General features: G+C 44.6%; 1 protein-coding gene across 1 annotated transcript in view; it reads left to right on the top strand.

Annotated features, from left to right (window-relative positions):
• Positions 1 to 24,528, top strand: part of CADPS (calcium dependent secretion activator) — a 173,211-nt gene that overhangs the window by 13,868 nt on the left and 134,815 nt on the right. The window contains exon 4 of the mRNA XM_017747151.1: positions 23,394 to 23,474. Within this exon, the coding sequence (XP_017602640.1) occupies positions 23,394 to 23,474 (81 nt within the window). The remainder of the gene's footprint in view (positions 1 to 23,393; positions 23,475 to 24,528) is intronic.

Here is a 24,528-nt window from a genome sequence, read left to right as displayed (position 1 = left end):
TGCAACACACAACAGGTCTCATCGCTGTCTGGTGGCTATTTCATGTAAAGCATAAAGACTTTTTACCAGTGCAATTGGAATTGTTTCCTAAGTTTTGGGGCCCTGTGATTTTAACTAGGAAACATTTCAACCCAAATTTTCTTGAATGGAGCTGGCTTAAAACTAGAATTCACTGTTTTGACATTTATTTTTGCAGCTGAATTAGGACACTATGTCCAAAGGCTGACATTTCTCACAAAGCAGAAAGTTTCCCTGCCAAAAAAACCTGACTCAAGTGTTTGATTTTAGCTCAAGTCAATATTAGAAATGATTTGCTGAGGTGTCTTGCCTTCTGCCCCTCTCTCTCATCTCTGCAGTTTGTGTGGTTCTACCAAACTTGGTTTCTTTACTTGCTCTGATGTGTTGAGCCCCTCATGTGCCTGTCACACGCCCAACATGTGTCAATCATATGCCTGGCACACGGTCACATGGCCATCATGTACCCAGTGTGTGCCAAACACGTGGCATGAGCTGACTTTGCTGACTTAGCTGAAAGTTGGAGACATCTCCTTAAAAATATTTCGTAAGTCCTTTCTGTTTGCAGAGAAGCTGGAGTGGTACTTGGAAGCTGCAGCCCAAGTAGGACAGAAACTCATGTGAGGCACTGTCACAGCTCAGACAGTGAGATGAAGGCTAAGGTCACCTCAGAATAAATGTTTGGTTTGTGTGTATCCTCCCCAGACCAAGTATTTCATTTAGTTTGTTGTGATTAAGAATTCCCAGCCATGCCTTGCAAAGAGCATTGAGCCCAGGATTGTTGTACACAGCATGGAGTTACCTGTCTGTGCACATCTCTGTGCCTTCAGTTCAGGGACTCAGGGGTTTATGATCAGATCCATCCCTTCTGCTCCCCATTTAAAGAAAACAAAGCAATTCCTTTTTATTCTAGCTTCATCTTGAAGCTCAATGTCTATGAAATGTGTATCTGCAGTTCTGAGCATTTAAGCACTAAGTATAGCCATAATGACCCCTCTGAAAGGGTGGGAGGTTTGCTTGGATCCCATAGCCCCCTACAAACAGCCTGTCCTGGGGATGGTGGTTGTGAACTGGGACTGCTATGGGGCTGCAGGCAAGAACCAGTGAGCCTCCATGGCCTCCTCTCTCCAGGGCTGGATGCATGTGCCATGGACAACCAGCAGCTTTGTCGAGCACTGCTTGGCCTCTTGCAAATCCCTAGGGCATCAGCCTTACCCTCTGGCACTTTTTTCCCTCTTTTACTATTTAAAACTTCTTTTGGTCGCTCCACCTATTTTCACACTGTGAGCATCATCCCTGCCCCGCCTTCTCCCCCCCCACTTAAAACAAAGCCATCACCAATAAAAATGGATTAAAGTGGTTTAGAGATGATCAAAAGCTTCAAAATCCATGAAATGTCGTGGTCTGTTTTCAGTAATTCTGTATTTATTTCCATGGAAACAGAAATGGCAGCCTGGAGCCTTCTTCAGGGTTGTAATTACTCCTGTAGCAGCCAGTGGCAGCCACAGAATCCTGTCAGGGCCCGAACATCTCCCAGAGCCTGCTGTGATTTAGCACCCAATAGGAAATTGAAAAAAGGAAAAAGTGCTGGGAAGTGAATGAAATCTTCCCTGTCATAACAATGCAACGTGGATACACACATGGTCCTTTGGGGAGGAGAGGCAGTTGCCCTTCTTCATCAGCTGAGGGTGCAACGTTTTGAAGACCGATGTTGGCATGGGAGGGCAGAGGAACTGAGAGGGACAGTGCAATGTCAGGGAAGGGGCGAGGGTGGTGTCTGGCTCTGCTGGACCCTCGGTTGCCAGATACATCCTTTGAGAGGGGTTTGCTGATGGAGGTTACCCAGAAGGTACAGAGAAGTCCCATGATTGTCCCTGTTGGTCCCAGGCAGTGCAGAAACAGTGACCCTATGTGTGATGCATTGTTTGATGTCTATAATTTGGAGCGGGAGAGGTGGTTGAGATGGGTCATCTGTCAGCTCCAGCATCCAATGAGAGCTGCAGGGAAGTCCTCAGCCAGTTGGAGGGACAGGGCAGGGCAGCAAGCGGGGTGGCCCTGCCAGCCCAGCAGTGTGCCACAGTGCTGCTGCCTTTTGGGGAGGACAATGCAGAGATCACTCTCTGCCAGGGTGGGACCCAAGCTGTCATCATCCAGTGTCTGATTTGCACAGACATGTGTGGACCTATGTGCGCACCCATTAGCTGCAGGATCAGCTTATGTTCTGTGCTGTTATGGACTTAGAGAGCAATCTTGGCCCTTGTAATTAAATTTAAAGCAAATTAGCTCTTCTATTAAACAAAATAAATCTGATGTAGCCTAGTGCTGTATTCTCCAGCTATGGCTGATCAATCGCTCCTGCGAAAAGCAGGCAAATGCTGCTGAGCAGATGGTCTTGGCTGAGGCATGGTCAATTAAACTAATTAAAGATGCTTTCATTTAATCAGAGGGTGTTTTAACCCTGTTAACTGCCAGTTGGGAATGTGTTTTTGTGTACTAGGAACTTCCAGTTCTGGCCCTTCTGTGGACTTCTGCTGGTTTTCAGACCCATTACAGAAACCAGGCTAGAGTGTGCATCCAAACATATATCTAGCAGAGAAATTATAATGTCATGCAACAATAGTGATGACTTGCAAAGGAGAATTCAGTTGTTTTCTTCTGACACTAACCAGAAATGTTTATTAGCCTGAAGAACTCTTCTGCAATGAATCCTTCCCACGCTACCTCCTGCCAGCCTTCCCTCTGGATTTAAGGGTGTGGCTGCCTCTCCACAGCCTAGCCAAATGTCACTTATTCCACCAAAACAAGCAGTGGGTTGTCATGGTGTATTATTTAAGGGACAGAAAATGGTTTCAGCATCCAGACAGGTTCTGGAGTGGAGGAGCAGCCTCTTATTTCAGCTCTGTGCTGCTATTTAAAACATCTTGGCTGCTGGAAGCTCCTCTTCCTAGGGGCTCTGGAGATGAGTTTAATTCATTATTTGCTGCAGGAGTCCACGAGGACTCTGAGCTGAAGCCTTCTTTTCAGATTCTGTGATTTGTCACAACTGGGCACCCTCACAATTTCCTGTCCCCCGCTTCTGATCTGCTCCCCTGCCCTCGCTGTAAGGGGTGACACCACTTGCCAGTATGGTAAGAGCCACCAAGAGAGCTTGTTAGTCTCATGGAAGATCATGCCAAATGTTCTCAAGAAGCAGCACTAGAACAAACTCATGCGTAGAGACCATGAGTGACCCCCTCTCTGGGCTGCACAAAAGGCTGCAGCATGCTGGGACCCCCTTCCTCTGCCTTTCCAGCAGCTTGTACAGATTAAATTAGAAACAGTTTTACTTTATCCAGAGGCCATGTGGACAACTCCTGCTTCAGCAATATGGATCCCTGCAGCTACATTAGGGCTAAAATCAGGATGATTTTCAAGATGTTCATCCTTTGTGAAATGATAAAACCCTTTTTTACCCTTACTAATTAATGAGATGTTTTTATGGTGCAGCATCAGCAGAACACTCTTTGTTGTCTGTGTGGATTGATTAATTTCTGCAGTTTAAGGCTTAAACTACCATCAAGATATCTCTTCCATTTATTTTTGTTTCAACTGGCCCATGAATACTTTTCATCATCTGCATTCATGCTGTAAAAGAATGCATAAAAAATAACTATGGTTACCTTATAAAACATCATATCGATGACTTGACATTTCCAATCTATCTTAGCCCCTTTATTGAAGGACTGTTGTTTCTTTTCTTTCACTGAAAACATAGTTGTTGGCATGACTTTTCTGCTGCTTAGCCAATGTTTGGGGTTTTTTTCCACCAGATTGGGAGCCTCATTTCAAATGGATGTTTATTAATACAATTTCGTTTCCCTACTACAACCTTGCATTCTGAAAAGAGTAAGTTGGGTTGTGAATTCCTGGCTCTAGGTAGGAGCAGTTGGGGAAAGTATGAAGGATTTAACTAGCTGGTATGTTGATCTGCTGCCATTTGCAGACTAGCCAACGTCTCTGGGAAGAGAAACACTTTGATCCTGAGATATTAACTGGGAGATGTGTTCTGGTGTCTGCTGCCTCTGCAAGTGCCTGGCTGCTTCCACCTCTGAGCTTTATTTTGGGAATAGATCAGAAGATGGACCATTTCTGGCACAGTTGGGCAGGGAGATGCTGAAGCGGTGGGGAAGGTTTTGCAAAAGCTTGAGAAATAGGAGAGTCCTTGAGCATCACTAAGTGTAACAACATTGGGGAATTACAGCTTGAAACCGTTTCAGTGGAGAGGAGATTTGGGATGGCAAAAGTACAGACTCCAGAAGTGTTACCTGTATTGTTTTTGTCAGAGAGGAGACTGAAAAATGGGGGAGCAAGTGGAGAATCAGCAAGTTGCTGATTTAGAAGAAATCACTTTGCACTGAAAAACCCAATGATCCCATGGAGTACGTTGCCACGTGCAGGGTAGTCCAGCCTCAAAACACCTGGTGGGTTTGCCCAAGGAGAAGCCAAGCCAAATGTTGCCCATCACAGGGGAGAGGGAGTGGTAGCTAAATGTGCTACATAAAAATTAAATGTTTACTGCTAATCTCTCCCCAAAAAATCAAAAAACAAACCAACATAAAATGCAGCTGCGATGGGCTGGAGTGCAGATTCTGAGTTGGCTTCCATGGTGTCTGGTTCCAAGGATTCCAAAGGTGGAACTCGGCTCTCAAAATGCTGTCTTTATTTTGAGCAATCTCTCTTGCTTCCCTAACTTTGAATTCAGTGCAAGCCACTGTACATAAAAACCAATTTCTCACTGTGGAGAAACACTGTGGACTGTGTCTTATTAGGAAAGGAAAATGTCACTCCTCCTGTTTGTCTTTCCCTCAGCCAGAGATGATGAGCAGAAGACATGACAAAGAAATGACCCCACTGGCCCCTTTTGGAGAAAGTAATCTTGTTTTTTCTTTGAGCAGCATTTGTTCTCTGCAGTACACATTCCTGTCAATCAGCCTAGGAGGCCTTGGGAGACAGAAGGGGTGTTATCCAGACCTCTCTCTCTTTAAGCAAGGAACTGCTAGCTGCAAAAGAACCCATATGTGATGCTTATCTTAAGGAAGGCTGGAATACTTAATAAGACATAACTGATGCATGACCCTGCACTATGTTAATGCCTCTCTTTCTCTTCCTTTTAACTGGGAATACAATGCAGCTGTTAGAATTTATTTTTGCACATAGGTCTTTAAATCTAATTTGAATTCCACATGAAAATCTCAATGCTTTGCAGCACTTCAACCCTTGCTCATGTATTTTACCTTCCTGGGGAACTTTTAGTGCCTATCGCAAGAGCAAAATGGAAAGATACACAGTCATAGTTGCACATAGCAGGGGTTATACATGGTCATGCTGGCTTGTGCCAGAGCTCCAGGGTTTTCATTTCAGCACTCAATGTCTTGTCAGAGAGCCTGGACTGGTTCCCACTGAGCTGTGCTAGCCTAAGGTTACACACTATTCTTTTGGTTTTCTTTTTATCATGTTATATAGAGAGATCATTCTTCTGACATACATCATCCACTAAGGGAATATTTTGAAAGTTCTATATTAATATTTTACTATGTTTTCTCTAATCTTATTTCTGTAAGATGTGGTTTTCTCAGGGCTGCTTCTTTGCAGTCCATAATGTGTTCAGATTCCCAGAAAAGGAAATTATTTTAAAAAAAATTATTCACCGGTCCTTTCCTCCACTCCTGACATTTCATTCTTCAGGCCACCAGTGTTCCATGCAACTTGAGAAATCCTTCATGTCACAGCTTGGGATGTGATAGACAGTGTAATTTTAGTTCAGAAGTAACTTTGGGAGTTGGATGGATCAGGCCATAGTAAGTACTTCATGAATATAAAATTCAGCTGGGTTAATCTTCCAGTTTTCATCTAAAAAGTACCAAATTAAAAAGAGAATAGGTATATTTCTTAACAGAAATGAGATGCCAAGAATTTTCTTCAAAAGGATATCAAAGTAGGCACATATTTGTTCCCACTGAGCTGACTATAAATTGGGAAATGATCAACAAAATAGATTTCACGCATTTCAAAGGCTCAGCCTCAATATCCCTAACTTATGTAAGCTGCTCCTTACTTCCATTTCAGTGCAGAGTTTTCATATTCAATATACTACATTTTTTCTGGAACTTCTGATTCTGTTCATGTTTTGTGAGAAATTAAGAGTGCAAGTTCAGTAGGGAATTGGATGCAACACAACTTCAAATACAGCTTCTCATGTATTTAAAAGGCCTACAGTAGCCTCAAATCATGTAAAAACTGTGCTGGCCTCCATGGCACAGATGTTGTATAATGCAGGGAGGTAGTGATGTTTCCTAACAGCAGTGATCTGTGCTTGTGTTTTTCAAGTGTTGTATCCAGTGTTTGGTCCAGTTCTTTTATCTCTGACAGAGAACAGTAAGAAGATGGGGAAGTGATGGCACAGTATTATTTGTCAAGTATTTGTCATTAAGTCTTTGTAGAAACATAGTTGCAACAAGAGGGAAAAAAACAATTGCATCCCTTTAACAAAGAGAATGGTGTAGAAGCCAGGGTACCTTGAGATTTATGGCAATACTGAGCTGATGTACCCCACATGAAAAGACTTAGGAGGCTTGAGAGAGAGACATAAACCTCTGAAGCAGCTCAAATCAGACTTCAGGGCCATGGGTGTTTTGCTGTAGAGCTGGAGGCTGTAGATGTTAGACAGGGAAGTGAGCAGAGTTTCCCAAGAGCTCTGTATGTGAGCACTGAGTGCTGGTGGCTCAGGAGAGCACAATGTGGGGTGGATGTTGGAGTCTGAACCCTATTGTGCCACAACCACAGCCATATTCCAGCATGCTGTGTGCTCCTGGGCATTGGTGGAACCAGGCTGCCTGCTTGTGTGTTCAGGCTTGAGCCTTAAGCATTCCTCAGACATGCAGAGGAGGAGACAGCTAAAATTACAGGCATTTCCCACAATAAATGAGCAAAAGAGCAAACGCATAATTTTACTGTCCTCTTCTGAATGTGCTGCATGGGGCATGATGTTTGCAGTGAAAAAAGGTGCTGGGGAGGGAGCAGGCACAGTGACAGATAGTGACCACAGGTAAGGCACCCAGACTTTGCCCAACAGCCTGTTGAGTTTTGGTTAAGTACCTGCTCATTCTCATGTGTGCAGCTTCTTTCTGCATCGTGCCTGACTGCTGCCTGTGTGTGCAGCTGTACTGGCAGCAGCAGCAAAACTGCAGATCTCCAGTCATTAGTCCACAGGAAGGGAAACTGGGCAAGGTCTACATTGATGGTATTTTGCTCCAGGTATCAACAGAAAAATGTAAAACGTAGGGCACAGAAAGCAAAATATTAGGTCACCAATAGAGGTGGGAGATCTTGGAAGATAACACAAACTGCAGTGGGATGCTGGAGGGAGTGTAAGGTTTTACTCCTTGGCTGTTCCTTAGCAGAAGGAACATCATTGAAGAGTTCCCTTTTTCCCAGGCTGGAGACCATGAGTTGTTGTCTTCTGTGGAGAGTTTTGCTAAACTTAACCATCTTCTTTTGTGACCTAGTTAAGTCCAAAACTGACAGGGAGCAAGCCTTTTTAGTGTTTTAAATGATAAAATTCTAATAGTAGAGTAATTAAATGGTCTCATGTTTCTTCTCAACACCATTCATTTATTCTGCTGATATTTCTGCCAGTTTGTTGGAGAGCTCATGTTGTGCAACATCGGTGGAAGGAGCTGCAGGCATGTGTTTGGCTGCCATTGCCAGGAGTCTTGTGCATCCATGTGCAGAACAAAGACCAGGACTGACAAAATACCTGCAAAAAAGAGATGTTCATAGAGAAATTATTGACACAATAATTTTATTAAGTTCCATGATGCCTGTTAGGTCTAATGAAAATGTCATTTACCAAGTGTAGCATTTTATTTTGTATTTTAAAATCACAGTAAAACCCAGTGCTCTTTATTTCTGATGCAGGGTGTAATATCAGCAGCAGTTCCTCATCATTGTACTCACCATCCCTTCATAGCTTGAAGTCTTATTCCCTTCCCATGCATATCCAAATTCTCACTATCTACACAGGGAGATAGTGATAAGTCAAGGGGGGGGCGGTGTGGGAGGCAGCAATTTTAAAGTAAAATAGGAGAGCTTTAGATTAGATATTAGGAAGAAATTCTTCACTGTGAGGGTGGTTACACACTGGCACAAGTTGCCCAGAGAAGCTGTGGATCCCCCATCCCTGAAGTTTTCAAGGCCAGGTTGGATGGGGCTTGAAGCCACCTAGTCTAGTGAAGGTGTCCCTGCCCATGGCAAGAAGGGTTGGAAAAAATGGTCTTTAAGTTCCCTTTCAACCCAAACCATTCTATGATTCTGTATTTCTATGAAAAATGTAAAATATCAAGTAGTCTTTTTCATTCACCTTCTAATCTGCTCTTCATTGACCTTTCTGCTTGTGGATTTTCTCTTTATTTGCCCTTTTTCTCCAAAACAGTGGATTTTGTCTGGGAACAGTTGTGCTCAGATGGTTAAGTATCAATTGAGTGTAAATTAGCTGAAGGAGCTGTGGCTGCCACTGTCAAAATGATTCCAAAATTACTTTGTGTGGGAGAGTGATGGTCAGGTCAGACAAGAGAAGCATGGTTTGGGTCTGCTTGTGGGGAATGGAGTTAGAGGGGATAATGTCAGTTAGATTAATAGAAGAGCAATGCACTCTTAAATACTGGCTTATATGCTGTCAGAGATCCTTCAGGTTGCAGTGGCCCCTCGTGAGGGTGCAGCAGCAGCAGTATTTGGGGAAGGGTCTGTTTCCCATGAACATCTGCAGTATTTGAGATGAGGAACACATGGTTTTTTTGAGGCAGGTCCAACAGCTTTCCTCTGGGAAGTCCCTGCTGACAGTATGGTCCTTAGCAAAGCAAGAGGAGAAAACTGGACATAGGTTTTGCTATTGGTTTGGCTCATTGATGAGCTGCTGCTCTCCCCAGGGGTACCAGCTGCAGCCCTACTGCTCCCCCAGCCCTGTCTGATCAGTGCTGGGAGGTGACTCTGCTCCTGACACGTGCAGTCCTTTGCCTGGCTGTGTAATTCCTGATGCCCTTTATTACCACTTAACGCAGGCAATTATTCAGGGTCACTGATTGGCCAATTTGTTCTGGCTTTATGTATGGCAACTGCAAAACAGCTGAGGATGCCTGGCAGCCAATAGAAGTTTTATTTCTGTCGATTAAAATAGCCAAATATATGTTCAATGAGATAATTTGGATCATTGCACTTTCCTATCATAATGCTAGTTGCAGTTTCATCCAGTGTATGGATAAAAACATAAGCAGCATCAATGAAAAAAATAATATCTATTTCTATCCTAAACATACGAGTAGAAATGCTGGCATTGTAACATCAGAGTATGAGCCTGATCTGAGCTTTGTCATTAGTCATCCTGGGAATACCTGGTGTGTTTCAAAATAAGAGTGATTTTTCTGGCTGACGAGAATCAACATACATTTCGTTAACCCAGATCAGTGGTTATCACCATCACGAGAAGCACCATGTGCACCACTGCAAGTCAGGAACTCCCCCTGGTATCTCTGTCTTATATTTTGTCTCATCTGCAGTCGGGGTAGCAATAGAGCAGGGGATGATGGAGGGAAGGACAGTGCAGTGTGCAAGGGCAGGAGAGCAAGCACATCTGTCTCCCTAAGACATCATGCCATACCAGCGTGCCACAGCAGAAGGGAATCTCTCTCTCCACTGTTGCGTGAAATTACTCAATGCCAGGTATCAGTCAAAAGTAAATCTCTCCTGTTCAAAGACAAAGAGTTCATAAGAATCCTTAATAGGAAAACTCTACCCGTGCAGAGGCTGCTGGGAAGGGGTGTGCCAGGGTGCAGGGGAGCAGAGGAAAAGAAAAATGGGTCAAACAAAGTTCTGCTGAAAAAGGAGTAAATGCTCATTGATAGCACGAAATCGGATATGACTGTAAACTCTGCTGACATGAATTGGCCTATGCCAATGTCATCCCTGGAGAAGGGAAGGGCAGCTGACAGCAAGTAACAGCAAGGGATGGTCTCAGAAAAATTCACCAAGCAAACCAGAGTTCAGCTTGGAACAGGAGCATTCCCTTTCAAGAATGTCATTAGCTGTCTGCTGCAGGCTGCAATGATTCCTGCCTTAAGATGAAGCAAAACCCATCTCTCTGGTCTGATGGTAGTGATCTGTGTGGAGAGCTTTTCCAGCTGCTCTGGGATGCTCTGGAAAACCCTGGGGAGGGTGTGTGGACACAGCTGAACTGGATATGGGGCCAGTCCCACCTTGCTATGGCAGTTTGCCTGCACTGTTTTCCAGCATCTGAAACCACTGTGCTACCTTTCCTTTTCTCAGGATGCAAGCCTGTAACCTTCAAGAGAGCCTCTAGCACAATTTAGAGGAAAGTCAGCTCCTTTTTTTTATCCATACTCCCCCTTTTTTCTTTCTTTTTTTCTTCTGCTTCAAAAGAGGCTCTGGAGAGGACTTAAAGGTAGAACAAGCAATGAGGAAGTACAAGCTGTCATAAGTAATGTTAAAGCAAGAGTCATACTTGCAGTAAGGTAGCAAGGTGCCTGAGAAGGTGGTGACAGAGTTGTGAAAGATTTTCAAATCTTGTGTCTGATTGATGCCTTGTGGGCTTCAGCTAAGGATTCTCAGGGCATTGGTAGGCAAGGAAAACAGGATGCAGCCACAGCCTCAGTGGGTGTGCTGAGGTCTCCAGCCATGGTGCCAAGGCTTTGGCATGTGTGAAGATACCCCAGGAAACATTGTGAGAAACTGTTGTCTTTCTATAGGGCAGAAAAAAAATCTCTCCTTTATCTCAATCTGGGATCTGTACTATAAAAATATGTTGGAAAGGTCTTGAGAGTTATGTGGAGGGATAAGGAAGAACTAGAAGTTTGACTTACCTGGAGAAATGGTCAAAGTAATTTTTTTGCAAATGTACTGGAGCAATGTTTAACTGCACATGTACAGGAGCAGTAAAACTGGGATCAAAGCAGTTACTCTTGGCTGCCACTGATAGTCGGGGTTGGGAGAACTGGGCAAAGGTTGTGATAGCCTTTCTCTCACCTGAAGGACACATTGGATGTTTTTCTATCAGATACGCTTTAAGTTTAAATGGAGGGTTGGGCCTTAACAGAGCAACTGTAGGCTGAATTTTTAGTATGAGTGTACAGGAGATTGCACAGGATGGGGCAAGTGGTTAATTTTGGGCTGGGAGTCCATCCCATGGCTGGGCAGGGTTTGGACACCATGAAAGTGTTATTGCTGAATATAGAATCAGTTATTTAACTGAACTTTGTCTAGCCTGGTTATTTCATGTTAGTCTACAATGAAAGTTGTGGTGGGCTCTGAAAAACAGTCTTGCAGCCAGGCAGATTGGAGCTGTTCCCTGGCCACCTGCAGCCAAAAGCCTTTGCTATGGAACTGCCGGTTTTAGGAATCAGGGCTGGCATGCATGGAGCACTCAGTGCTGCATGATAGTGAGGATGAGGTGATGGCAGATGAGGGGACACTGCTTTGCCAGATGAAGTTTGTTACAAATTCCCATCTGCTCAGAAGCAGAAGCTATAAGGTTTGTGCTGTACAAGTAATTATTTGTTATACATTTTTAAACATGAAGTCTAGTCCAAACGGCAAATATATTCAGTGTGTGTCATTGTGCAGTTAAGAAGGCTGCCAGCAGCATAAACCAGAATAACTCTGTGTGGTGATCAGGCTGAGATGGGATTTTCTGCTTTGCCCATTTTTTCCTCCCCACGCTTGGGTACTCGTTATCTTAGCTGGGCTCCTGCTCGTATGAGCCAGCATCTTGCAGAGCCAGCTGCTTTGTCACCCCCTCCATTCATTTTTCCTGTGATGGAAAGCGCATCTGGCACAGCTGGGAGGTGTTTGGCTGGGTGTGAAAATGGCTCTGGAAAAAATGGAACAGGATTGCTGTTTTTTCTCCCAGTGGAATATGGAAGAGGCAATCTTACATCTCTTAATTTTCAGCAAATTCACGCTGTGGAGTGAACCTGCACATGGTTTATAATGTAGGCACATTTGGGCTGAATGAAGCATTTTTCCAGATTTTTAAGGAACTGGTTGAATTGTTTCAGCAATGTTTTACCCTCCACTCTAAATTCCACTAAAAAAGAGTGGGAGAATGGATTTAAGATGGATCTGAGCATTTTAGAAACAGGAAAGCTTAGGTTTTTAAGGTTGCAGAAAAATGTAGGGAGGAAAACTGTCTGAAAATGAATGCTTTTAGACAGGGTGGGATCTGTTGTGGATTTTGCTCAGCCTGTGAGCCAAAGGATTTTGTTATTCCCTCAGCTCTCATGCAAGGTCGCAGCATGATCCTCAGCTGATTCCTTTGCACGTGTGAAGCAGCACAGGCAGGTACCAGAGCATTTCCCAGATGTGCTGGTTTCCAGCAAGAGCTCCCTTGTTTTCATCACCTTTCTTAATAGCTTTCTTAGCATTTGGGCCATCAGTCCTGTTGGAGCCTGCTTTTCCCTGTTGTTTTTCCCTATAACTCCACTGGAGAAAGAGTGGGATACAGAGGGTATGCAGCAATCTGACCCCATGGGTTGCACACATGCATTATTTTTTTCTACTGCCCTGAGCACTGCTCTCTTGCCCTTGATTTCCATAGATCTCTTTGATTAATAATAAGAAACAGAGGGGAAAGGTTTCAGCTGTAGGTTCCATATGTATATATTCCCATGGGTTTATTGCTGGCAACATCTGGTGATACCTTCATTTGAAGTAAGAGGGTGGTTCTAGCAGTGCAGTTTTGATCAGGTTACAGAGCAGAATGCAAAAAAAAAGCTGAATTCCATGAGAATGCTTCAAGTTGTGGCTTTTCTCTTTAATCTCTTCATTGATGTTTTTCCTAATTTCTAAAAAGAACTGCAGCAGTTGGCTGAGATGAACAGGTACTGGTGCTGCAGACCTACAGTCATGGTTGCACTCTGTCTCACATCTGGATTCCAGCTGTATATTTTGCACTGCTCTCTTACATGTCTTTTCTGCATGTAGAGTACATTGTCCTCAGTGAAAGCTTAAAGGGAAGATTGAGGGTAGACCCAGATGAAATGGGATCAGAGAGCAGGTTATCACCTTATTTTTGCAGCATGCTGCCATCCAGAAAGCACCGAGGGACTTCAACAATAGCAGAGATTGTAATGCCATACTCTGAGTGTCCAGTATATTTTCCCTAACTCTCTAAGCAAAAGTCTTCTGCCCTGCCAACGATTTCCAAGGAAAGAGGTCACGCCTTGCTGAATGTAGTTCAAAATAAACCACATTTCCTCTGAAAGCAGGAGATGACAGTGTTTCTGGCAAAGGAGCTGTCTGGAAGAGTCACTGTGCAGCTACACTGGGGCCTGACCCACCACCCAGCATATATCCCATCCATAATCTTTTGTTCATGTAACTCTGCTGCACAGGACCGTGCCATCTCCCCTGGCATTCCAGCCCTCTCTGTCAGGCTGTCCCTGGGGTTCAAGGGTGGTGGGTACTGTTTCCTCTTCTCCAGTTGTATTGCATCCTGGCATGTGCCAAGGCTGAGGTAGTCCTGCCTGAGTTGGGATGAATGTGTTGGGAAATTAGTGTTTTACCAGGCTTTAAATACAAAGAATAATTAGTTAAGCAGTGTTAAAAAGAGCTCTCCACCCAATGGGATGGAAGAGCTCTGTCTGGAGGTTCTATCCCTACTGAGCTCTAGAGAGGCAGAGTGGGACTGGGGGAAGGAAGGTGTTCCTGCTGTCATGAACACAGTGCAAGACCATCAGGATGACACTGGTCTGTTTTCTGCCCAGGTCCCCCCATCTGCAGGTTGCTGGGGTCCTTGTCACACACAGCTCCTGCAGAGAGCCTGGGAGCATGGGGCTGCAGGCACTGCTCCTAAATGCTCCACAGCAGCCTGGCTTCATCCTCCATATCGTGGTGGCCAGGGCTCAGGGTTGGGGGGGGCAGGGGCAGCCTTGGCCAGGGGAGTAGGGGGGACCGATGGACACCTTGGGGTGGTGAAGAGATGGACACCTCATCCCTCTGCTCCAGCTGGAGCAGGTTGTAGGCAAACAACTCTCCTGCACACACTGGGACAGCAGAGCAGCTTGAAAGCTTCACATAATAATATTTCACATGGAGAAGGCTGTTAATGATGGGATGTGACTGACTGCCTTTTTCTGTTGCTGCTGTATTAGCTGTACTTAAATCAGCTTACACTAACTGCAGTTATATTTAATGTTCTCTGTCTACACAGCTGAATTTTTAGATTGTTAATTTTCAATTGCAAATTGTTGAATTATGTCTGAACTTTTCATAAATATTTGGAACATGAGTTAATATTTTCTATTACATGCGATACATGGTCTGGAAAAAACTAATTGTTCTTAGTGCTGTGCACTGGGTCTGCCAGTGCCCTCAGAGCCTTCATGCTCTCTTATCTGCAGGTTCTTGCCTTCATAGCTGATGTGACAGAAATTGAGGTCTGTAGCTGGTACTCTGTGTATGTCATGGTCAGGAAAGCCATTTAGGATTCATTTGGCTCCCTGACAAGAAGAAAAGGAAATGTTTATTGTCCACAGTGTGGTAACATGATGAGGACTGGATGCTCATGACACTACATGTGTGTATTATTGCTGTGGTCCCAGAGCCTGCTCTGAACAGCAATGTGAGATCTGGAAGGCAATGGTTCTAAGACTAGGAGGAATTTTTAGGGTCTTCAAGCCCCAGGGCCCCAAAAGCTCATCCCTGTTTGCCCATCCTTCCCTACCCAGACAGGACTGCATACAGGGCCACGGTTTGAGCTGATGGGAGTAAAGCCAGTGCAGGCCTAGAAGCAGCAGTGCCATGCTCTGTGCAGAGGGAGCTGGGCTGTCCAGCTACATGGCAGGAGCTGCTGCTGCCAGGCTGTAACATCATATTCTGTAATTGTTATAGTATCTGTACACAGAAATAATTTATCATACATTTAATACGGACAAATAACAGCATTTTCTATATTGTGTAGATAGTTTGCTGGGGTGACTGTCCCCACCAGTAAGGGGATGAGGATGGTGCACTCCATGGGAGGACTTGCCCCACCTGCTAAGCTCTCCCCACATATGGTACCTTGTGCTGTATTCCTCCTCCTCTCATCTTATGGACTTGCTGCTTTCAAAGCATCACATTTTTGCTCCATGTGTTTGTTTTTCCATAGCTGTGCCTCTTGCTGCTTTTCTGTGCCTCCTTCAATTCTTCTCACATCCTTGATCCTTAATGCAGGTGCCAGAGCATCTTGCAAGGGTATTACATGAGGTTAGATCCCACATGATAGCTTGCAGCTCCACCTGACCCTTCTCAGAGATGCCAGACATCCACTGTGTGCCACTGGTTCTTCAGGGGCAGAATAGGTCCTGTTGGAGGGGATCAGGCAGTAAGAGAGGTGGCAGATGTTCCCAATTAGTGAAGCTAGGATTCCAATCCATACTTCTTGTGATTTTTTTTTTTTCATATTGTTGAATGCTAATTATTTTTAAAAGAGGTGAGTTTTCTGAAATGCAATGATATGATTAGATAGGATTGATATGGCTAAGGATTGATACTGCTTCTGTTCAAAACCAGGAGATTCTCTCTGAGGTAAACTTCTCTGAAACCTTTGAATGACTCAGAGCACAGATGTTTGGGCACTACTCTAAGAAAAGTGAGGAATTTACCGTTAAATTAGCATAATATAGTGATTTAGCATAGCAATACTGATTGTTTATTAATCATTAATAGTTGTTATGTATTGATCAAAGGGACTTAGAGATGCGATGTTTCTGCTGTGGATTTTGATAAGCTGATACCAATTAGTGAGCAGAATATTTGACTAAAATAGCTGGATCTGCAGTGGAAGGCGTTCCCTTCCAGTTCTCTGTTGCTGTAGCAAGGGGATCTGACGGTGACCTATACAGAGACTTCTGGAGAAGTGTGATCCTACTCACAGGTGAGACTAGCAGCTTCAGCTCCCACCTCTACCGTAGGATGCCCCACTGAGAACATGTAGCAACCTCTTTATGTGATGGAAATTTGCTGCCTAGAGGCTTAATTCTCCTGACTGCTTTCTCCCTGACCTCATGGGAAAGTTTGCTGCATCAAACCAGCGTGAAAGACATCAGCCTGTTCAGGAGGTTGGTCTTTTTAGATCTCTGGCTGTGATAAATCTAAGCTTCACAAATACAAAAATGAACTGTAACAAGCAGGACTGCAATGTTTGCTATCTTAGTCCTTGAAAAAGTGGGAGCCATAACCTTCTCTTTACATTCCCTCTCCCTTGTTTTCTGCTGATTTAGCATATAGTAGAACCAAAACCTTGCTGTTTCATGGCCAGTTTTTTCTTTGCCAGTTTTTTGCTCAGAGCTTTCTGCAGAAAAACAATTATTGCACAGACACCATTGGAGATGTTCCCACATCTTATTCCATCACATTTAATCCTGCTAAGTGTCAGGGTACTGCAGCTTTGCTGGACTAGGTCCTCATGCGACTTGCTTTAGCTCCAAAAGCCAAAGCCCATTTTGAATTAAGTGATGAATGTGTCTACCATTAAGCTTTTAATCAATGATGAGGATTTGAGGATATGTAGATCCTTCTCCAGTGATGATTGGGATGAATTAATTACAGCTAATTCTAGCTGTAAAACTTACTTGGAACTCAATAGTAGTTTATTGCCATGTTTAGGAAATTCAGGTGATTCTCTTTGCATTAACTGATGTGAAATTCAACATATGTTAAGCTATAAGGAAACACAAGCAAGCTAAATGTAGTGCTGTATCTCAGGCAGCCTCAGCCAGCCAGTGCTCCAGTTTCTTTCATGGTGCCATTGCTCAGTGTATGCTGCCTGCACGCCTTCAAGCATCCTTATGCAATGCCATAAGAAGAGGGTATTAAGGCATGCTCAGAGGTCAGAGCCTCTGGACAGCTTTAGTTTTCAATCCCTTTCAGTGTCATACACCGCACACAGATGATCTTGCAGAGGGATTTGCAGGGTTCAGAAGTTCTCTGGCCACAGATGGAAAGGACATGCCTTCCAAGTGAATGTGCTCTGCTATCCCTTTTCTTAACAGCTTGCAAAACATTTGCAATGTAGGCAGCACTTTTTTCTTCCCCTTCCTGTTTTGCTGAATCTGATTTCTCATTTACTTTATCATTGCACATAAATCTGGAATTATCTTTGCACAACCTGCTGGAAAGATGCATGCTGTGTTTTCCTGTTCAGCTTTCCTCAACCTCATGGTGCAGCCTTGTGAAGCTGTGGAGAGGTGTGGTGGTAGGCAGGTTGGGAACCGAGAGGGCATGGAGAGATAGCATCTTTTCCTGCATAGGATCCATGCCTGGCACCTGCCTGCCCTTGCCACAGCACCAGCTCATGCTGGGTGATCCATCAGCACTCTGCAGATTAGCAGTGAGTACCCATGGGTGCTGCTGCCAGCAGCAAAGAGGGCGTGAGAAACCTCTGCCTGCATGTGCCACGAGAGCTGCTCTGGTGGAAAATCATCTCAGTTCATGGGATAAACAGCTATCTAAGACAGCACTCAGACCACAGTGAATCCAAGGGTGGATCTCTTGACCTCACCTGGTGAAGCAGCGTGGTCCCAGCATCCACAGGTGGATGTGATGGGTGGGAGCCTGTGCAGCCCCGGTGAATGCTGAGGCACAGAGGTTTATTGCAGCACTCTGAGATTCACATTGAGGCGGGGAGAGGCTGCTCTACATTCCAGGGAATGTTTTCATTCAAATGATGAATCTAGTGCAACCCTAAAGTTTGTGTAGCATGAAATAAGATTTCTCTTTAAGAGAGAAGCACCAGCCCTTACTGAATTATCCAAGTCCTTTCTATTGTTTTAAACCACCCTCACAGGACCTCCTGAGTGCTCTCATGCAGAAGTCGTTCATTAGATAACCTAGGAGTTTGCTGGGATAGTAGGAGCCAGCACCTATCCACAGCAAACAGCAACTGTGCAGCCCTTACTGAATCCCTGCAGCATAGCCTGTTTTACTGACACATGAGCAAAATGATGTAGTCTCCTCCCCAGGGGAGGGGGTTTGTCGCATTTTGGGGTGCTGGAACCCTAGCGTTGTGTGAGGAGCTAGGGCTTATGGGAGGGAAAAAGGAAATTTTGATGAGTTAATAGGCACAGATTCCTTGAATTGAGGTGAACTTTACATTGTACTAGAAAGATTTTGCATGACTGAACCTAAAAGACTGATTTGGGGAGCTCTGATTGGCCAGAGGAGAAGTAGCCTTAGGCATCGGTGCTGTGCAGTGGCACCAGGAGAGCAGTCCCCTGGGATGCTGGGGGATCATATGGCGCTGCAATCCTAAGAAGACGGTGGAGAAGACGTGTTCTGCTGGTCCCTCCAGGTCTTCCAAAATCCTCTCTCGAACTGTTGGAGTGACAGTTGTTGAATCCACAGTTGGGCTGTGCAGATGCTGCTGTGGTTGCTGATGCAGGGAGGTCAACCCCCTGTGTCAACCTTCCCCCCCTCACATGGGGAAGCTGTCCTTGCTTCTGTTTCCGTGCTCCTGTTTCAGATCCCAAGGCAGCCAGTGGTCTGTGGGTTGCAGTTTGCTGCTCAGAGGGTGAGTATGTTGCCCATGACATTAGCGACTTACCCTTCTGAGGCAGCTTAGCATCATTCATGTTCCCAGTTTAAAGGGAAGTCAGAATCCCACCTGTGGGAAGAGGGAGTGTTCAGATCCTCCTCCACTTTCTGCTTCAGACTTGTGGGAGGAGGTTGGGGCCTTGAGCACCAGACTGCTGCCCTCCCACTGCCCCTGGCTGCTGGTAGACAGGAGTATTTACCATTAGTGGGAAAAGGATGCTACAGAGCAGTCTGTGACAATGACATGGAGCATATGTGTGCCACATGGTGCCACTCTGTCCTGCCTCACGGCACTTTATCTCCTAAAACAGCAGTTTTGTGGTAAGAAACCAAGGGCATCCCTGCAATGAGTCACTTTGAGGGCCATGTTTCTTTCAGTTGAAGCACTCCAAGATGCTGATGCCACAAGTTGTGAGTACTCCTGGACTGACAGATTAATCATTAATTGATGTGGCTTATGAAATTTTCAGTGTTTTCTCATACTGTGCATCACAAAGTGAAACCATCTTTTATGAGACACAGATCTCTCCTAAAGAGCTATATCAAAGCTGCAAAATTGTCACCCATATTGTGATCTTGTTCAGCCTTCACCACGAGCATGTTTGCTTTGAAATACTTAACCATTTGCTGAGCTACAGAGCTCCCAACATGTTAAAGGATGAGTGCCTTGAAACTTTGAGGCACTTGACACCTATAACCATGCACAGCACATGCATTTGGTCACACTAATTATTTTGGCAGGACTTAAGCCAGGCTTAGGAAGAACATGAGTGGGTAATGGCTTTTGTCTTAGTTCTCCAGCCACGGAAAATAATTCACGAAGTGGCATTTTCAGACCCCCCCAGCTGCATGGTGGTGTGCTGAACACAGGGATAGAGAAGATTAATATTGGGGATCCGTCAGAGTGCCCCCAGCCATGACAGTCCCTGCTTGGCAGCAGCCCACCTGATCATCCATTCTTGGGTGCCAATACTGCTATGGAGGAAAACCAACACAGGCAGTAGCTGAACATTTCATAGAGACCTGGACTAAATGCTTTTCTTTCCAGAAGAATAAAAACCCGGTGTGTTTACGTTCCCAATGCAGCATAAAGCAGGTTGCTGCAGCTCAGCATTTGTCCTGCCAGAGCATTTAGAATGTATTTTTCCAGAACCCCGTTGCAAATGGCTGGTCCTCTGCAGGAGCCTGTGTCATGGGTGGGCCGCTTGATCCACCCCCACATTGTAACCTTTCTCATGGGATGGGAGATGCCCTGGGACAGGCTACAGTTACACTTCAGGAAAGGGGATGTTGTGACATCTGCTGCCTTTGCTGAGAAGCAGGGATCAGCATTAGCAGCGGCTGGCAGGGAGGGCTTAAACTGTTAAATGGTCCTGGTGGTTTCTGGCTGGTGCTGATGGCAGTTACACCAACAATACCTGTCATGTCCACAGCGTAAATGCCAGTCCTTGAAGGTTGTATCTGTATGTTGCACACTGTCATTATAAACCCTCTTAGCTTATACCGATGTTATTTCATTACACACCCCGGTAGTTTGCAACGTTATTCCCAGCAGTGCTGAGCTCAGAGCGTGGGTTTAGCTCCTGTGTTATTTTTCACTCCCTGTGTCTGTTGGGACCGTGCCCCATCAATCTGTGTTTTGTGGAACAGCTGAATCCGCTGTACCCTTACCAACTGGCCAAGGGCTGTGTACAGCATGTCACTTGTGCCACCAGCATCATCCCCAGACTTGGAGGGTTGGTCTCATCTGCAGCCCTCTCACTGTGGTCAATGGCAAGAGAGCTGTGCGCTGCTCAGTCCCCAGGCAGGTGGATGGATCTGAGGTGTGAATCCGAGCCAAACTTCTCTGTGCACAGCAAAGAAGGAAAGAGGAGGGCAGCCTGGGCTGCTCCAGTGGCTCGTTTGGAGCCATGGCAGTGATTGTAAATGGTTTGGCTTTAAGCTGTGAAAAGCCGAAGCTGGAGCTTTCAATAGAAACACTAAATAAAACACTTGGACTCCAAAAACATGGGGGTTTAAAATCCCCTAATATCATTCATGTCCTTGCACTGCCTTTGGCATTTCCTGGTATAAGTGGAAGTGAGCCTGGGCTCTTGGCTTTAAAAACTACAAAGCTCAGGCTGGGTAATGTGCAGATCTCTGATGCAGCAAACACTTCAGATGTGGGTTTAGTAGGTGCCTGTGCATCTTGTTGAAGATCTTACAGCCTAATTAGGCTGGTTGGTTTGTGTCTGCTTCTGCCTTTCAGAGATGTAGAGGGATTATCTCCCATCCTTTTGGGATAACAGGAGGAAAATTCTCTCAGTGAGATTGTTTCAGGGGGATGGAAGCAAAGGATTGCTTCAGCAGGCCAGCAACTGGTTCTTACTGCAATCAAAACTGTCAAGTTCTCATGAGGAACATTTTAAACCCATTTCTCTTATTTACTAGTGCCCACTGAAAATTATTCCTTATTAACAGTTTATGTGTAAAAAAACCTGTCTTATTGCAAGGTCCTTTTCTTGCAATTGAACCCTCACCAGGGGTTAGAGTAGACACCTGCCCTGCAATGCCTGCAGTGATAGGCTGGCTGCAGTGCTGGTCAGTTTTGGGTTCCACTTCAAACCTAATCTACATATAGTTTTTAATTTTTATTCTTTTGCTTTAACAACTGTTACACCAATGTAGATAATCTCTGCAGGGCAGGCAGAGAGAACTAATGTGGTTGTGGGTAGACATATGAAAACGTCTAATTTACCAGCAGGCAGTTGGGTAATGATCAGTTGAGAATTGCAAATTATGTACATCATGTATTTGTGGCACACTGCTGAAGAAAAGCCTAGTGCATATGACAAATCATATATATACTGAAATTTATAATACTTTTCACATTTAATTGACTGGGGCAACCTTATGATTTATATCTTTGCTTTATTCACAGCACACCCATAACATAGTCATAATGCAGAATGAAACTAATTCAGTTTCTCTTTGACTTTTTGAATCATTTATGTATTTGGCTGTCAAGTACTTAAATATAAAGTGGGCATGCATATGGCAGATAATAAATAGCTGATCCTCTAGTTAAGAAATTGAGTTTTAATGATATTAAGGTCTGTGTTGCCTTACTTGGTCTTGCTTAAATGGCATGCCTCACATTTGCACCTTGCCTTATTTCACAAGTGAAGTATATTTTATGGGCACCAGCATTACTCTCTTAATGGCCCTATATAGAGTTATGACTGTGTAAAATGTACTCTGCTCGCTTTGATGGCAGCAGGAGCCTTTCTCAGGCACAGGAGTCCTTCCCAGGTACAGGAGGAGACAGTGGCTGAGCTGTTGGGCTGCTGCTCTTAGTCACAAGAGATCTGCTGGAAGGTGCCAGGAGGACAGGCAGGGGCTGTCTCATTAGTACCATTCTGTAGACAACAAGAAGAAAATGTTATTTTGGCTACTAATACTATGATTGCTTTCCCAAAGATCAGCTTTTGTCATGGAGCTATCATGCAGAGTCATTGAAAATACACCCTGGAAATATTTTTTGTTTCTTTTAAATACCAGGTTACTTGGCTTGGCATCACTACTTAATCTTGGGAAGCACAGCCCTGGAAAGGAATACCTTACCCACTCAACCACAGCCACAGAGACTCTTTAGGTTGCTTGTTGGCTCCTAAGAAAAATAATCTTCTGCAGTCAGGTCTTTCCTTGACACCTGTAGCACCACTGAAAAACATCTGCACAATCAAGATAGTGCAGAAAGCGTGAGGCAGTTTATTATCATACTGCAAAATTAACCCTCCTCCACAGCAGCATCCTCAATTTCTAAATTTAGCTCCTGAGTTATTTTAGGTAGTATGTGATTAACCTCAATTACTGTAGCTCAGATAGAATTCAAATAATGCCCCCTCTTTCAGAGTTGCAAAGAAATGGAAATCTAGGTCTGTACATTTTCTACCCTTAATGAAGCAGCTTCGCGAGGTGCTTCCACACTGGTACAGGATAGTTGTGAGCTACATTTGTTCATGGAGAAATTAACAGGGGCAGCTGATCCTGAAAAGGTGCTGCTAATCCATGGCTCTGTACTGGTGCTCGGATCAGGAATGTAAAGATGAACCACACCAGCAGGTTACATCGTGCAGCTGATGTGAATGAAACCACTGAAGCTTCAATGGATTTGGATCACAGTCAGGACACGTTGTAGTTTTCCTGAATTAAATCCGTAACAAAGGCTTTCAAAAGCTAATCAAAAATACACTTTCCGTCAATCTCAGCCATAGTCAATATTAGCTCTCTGGAAAATCAATGGTGAAGCAATGTGCAGAAATAACACCTGCACATGTGTAGATCTGCATGAGCATGTGTGAGAGAGGCAAGGGATGTGGAGGCAGACAGATGAGGAGATGCCATGGAAAGTGGTGGGTCAGGGGCAAAGTGGTGTTTCAGCTGATCCAACAGATGAGTTCATTATTCACCAGGCTGAGAATCAGAACTTTTGTCATCATTGTAGTTGTAACTTTCCAGACTACACTGCACCAGACCACCTCAGGGGGAGGATGTTCAGCCCCAGGAGGCAGCTGGGCAGGCATCAAAAACTGTGTGTTTTGGTTTGGTGAACATTGTGTTTGTCCTTTGTGGGGGCTTCTGTTCCAGAATGTGGCCCCTCACCACTTACTCTATCAACAATGTAGCACAGGTGATCAGCCTGAAGAACTGAACTGCTCCTAAAGGTGCTGCACTTGTTAATTTTTCACCTTGATTTGCCTTTTGCTTTTGTACAGCTGGACAACCCTGATGAGCAAGCAGCGCAGATCAGACGCGAGTTAGATGGACGTCTCCAAATGGCAGAACAAATTGCCAAGGTAAAAAAAAAGTCCACTGTTACTAATAACCTCTTCATTTAGGAGTGTACAAGGAGTTTGATGCAGCCCCCAGGTCCTGTCATTCTCTTATGAGTTTCTTCTCACAATAATTACCAGTTAAAAATGATTAGCTGGAAACAAACAAGATGAATCTGTTGTGATGTGCATTTCTTGAAATGTCCTGATGAGCTGGGACAGTTTAGGTTCCTGATAAATCCTTTGTGAATCTGCAGAGGTCACATTTCTGTCCTAGACAATAAGGTGGGTGATGGAGTGTAAAAAACAGGAGCCAGGAATTGTCCTGATGGGGTTTGTGTTGTTTGCTGGGCTGATGGGAGCCACAATTTCCTGCCTGTAGGTAAATGCTACCTCAATAAAGGTCCTTCAGATGTATTGTCCCAAACAAGTTCACACTGTGCATGAGAGCAGTCAGGCCAGTGTTGTCCCCTGCAGACATCGCTGCTGTTTGGAGCAGCAGGCACAGGACCTCCTTGATAACCAAGCACTCAGCAAATCTCCCTAGAGGCCCTTCTGTAAGGAGCTGTCTCCCTAGGAACAAATCACACCTTCACACAGTGCAGATTTACATGGCCTCCAATGGATCACAGATGATGGAGAGGATCCTATTGACATCAGTATGGCCAAGTTTTATCCTTGCCTCTAATCAGATGCCCTGAGTCACTGATAAAGCCCTTAATGGGGCTGAAGTCATTGGGAATGATCTATCTGGCTGTTCTTGATAATCAAGAAACCATTACTACAAGCCAAAAAAAGATCTAATCAGGGAGACAAGCTCAGTCTAGGGGCCTGCCTTTCAGCAGCAGTCCTCCCAGCACTGAGCTGGGCCCAAATTAAGATTTTTTTATAAGAAAGGTAATATCAGAGCTGTTTGCAACCACACTGATATGCCTGGGTGTGAAAAGCGGAGCATATTGATTTGTAGTCAGGCATTAACAATAGTGCTGGTGGAGCCTGCACAGCTCCTCCTCACTAACACCTCTGTTAAACATCTGCTGCTGTTTTGTCTTTGGGGACATAGGCTCTGGCTTTCCCT

The sequence above is a fragment of the Corvus brachyrhynchos genome, unplaced genomic scaffold (genome assembly GCF_000691975.1).
Source record: "Corvus brachyrhynchos isolate BGI_N302 unplaced genomic scaffold, ASM69197v1 scaffold91, whole genome shotgun sequence".
Classification (NCBI taxonomy): domain Eukaryota; kingdom Metazoa; phylum Chordata; class Aves; order Passeriformes; family Corvidae; genus Corvus; species Corvus brachyrhynchos.
The sequence above is the reverse complement of the archived record's forward strand: the minus strand, read 5'-3'. Positions and strand labels throughout refer to the sequence as shown.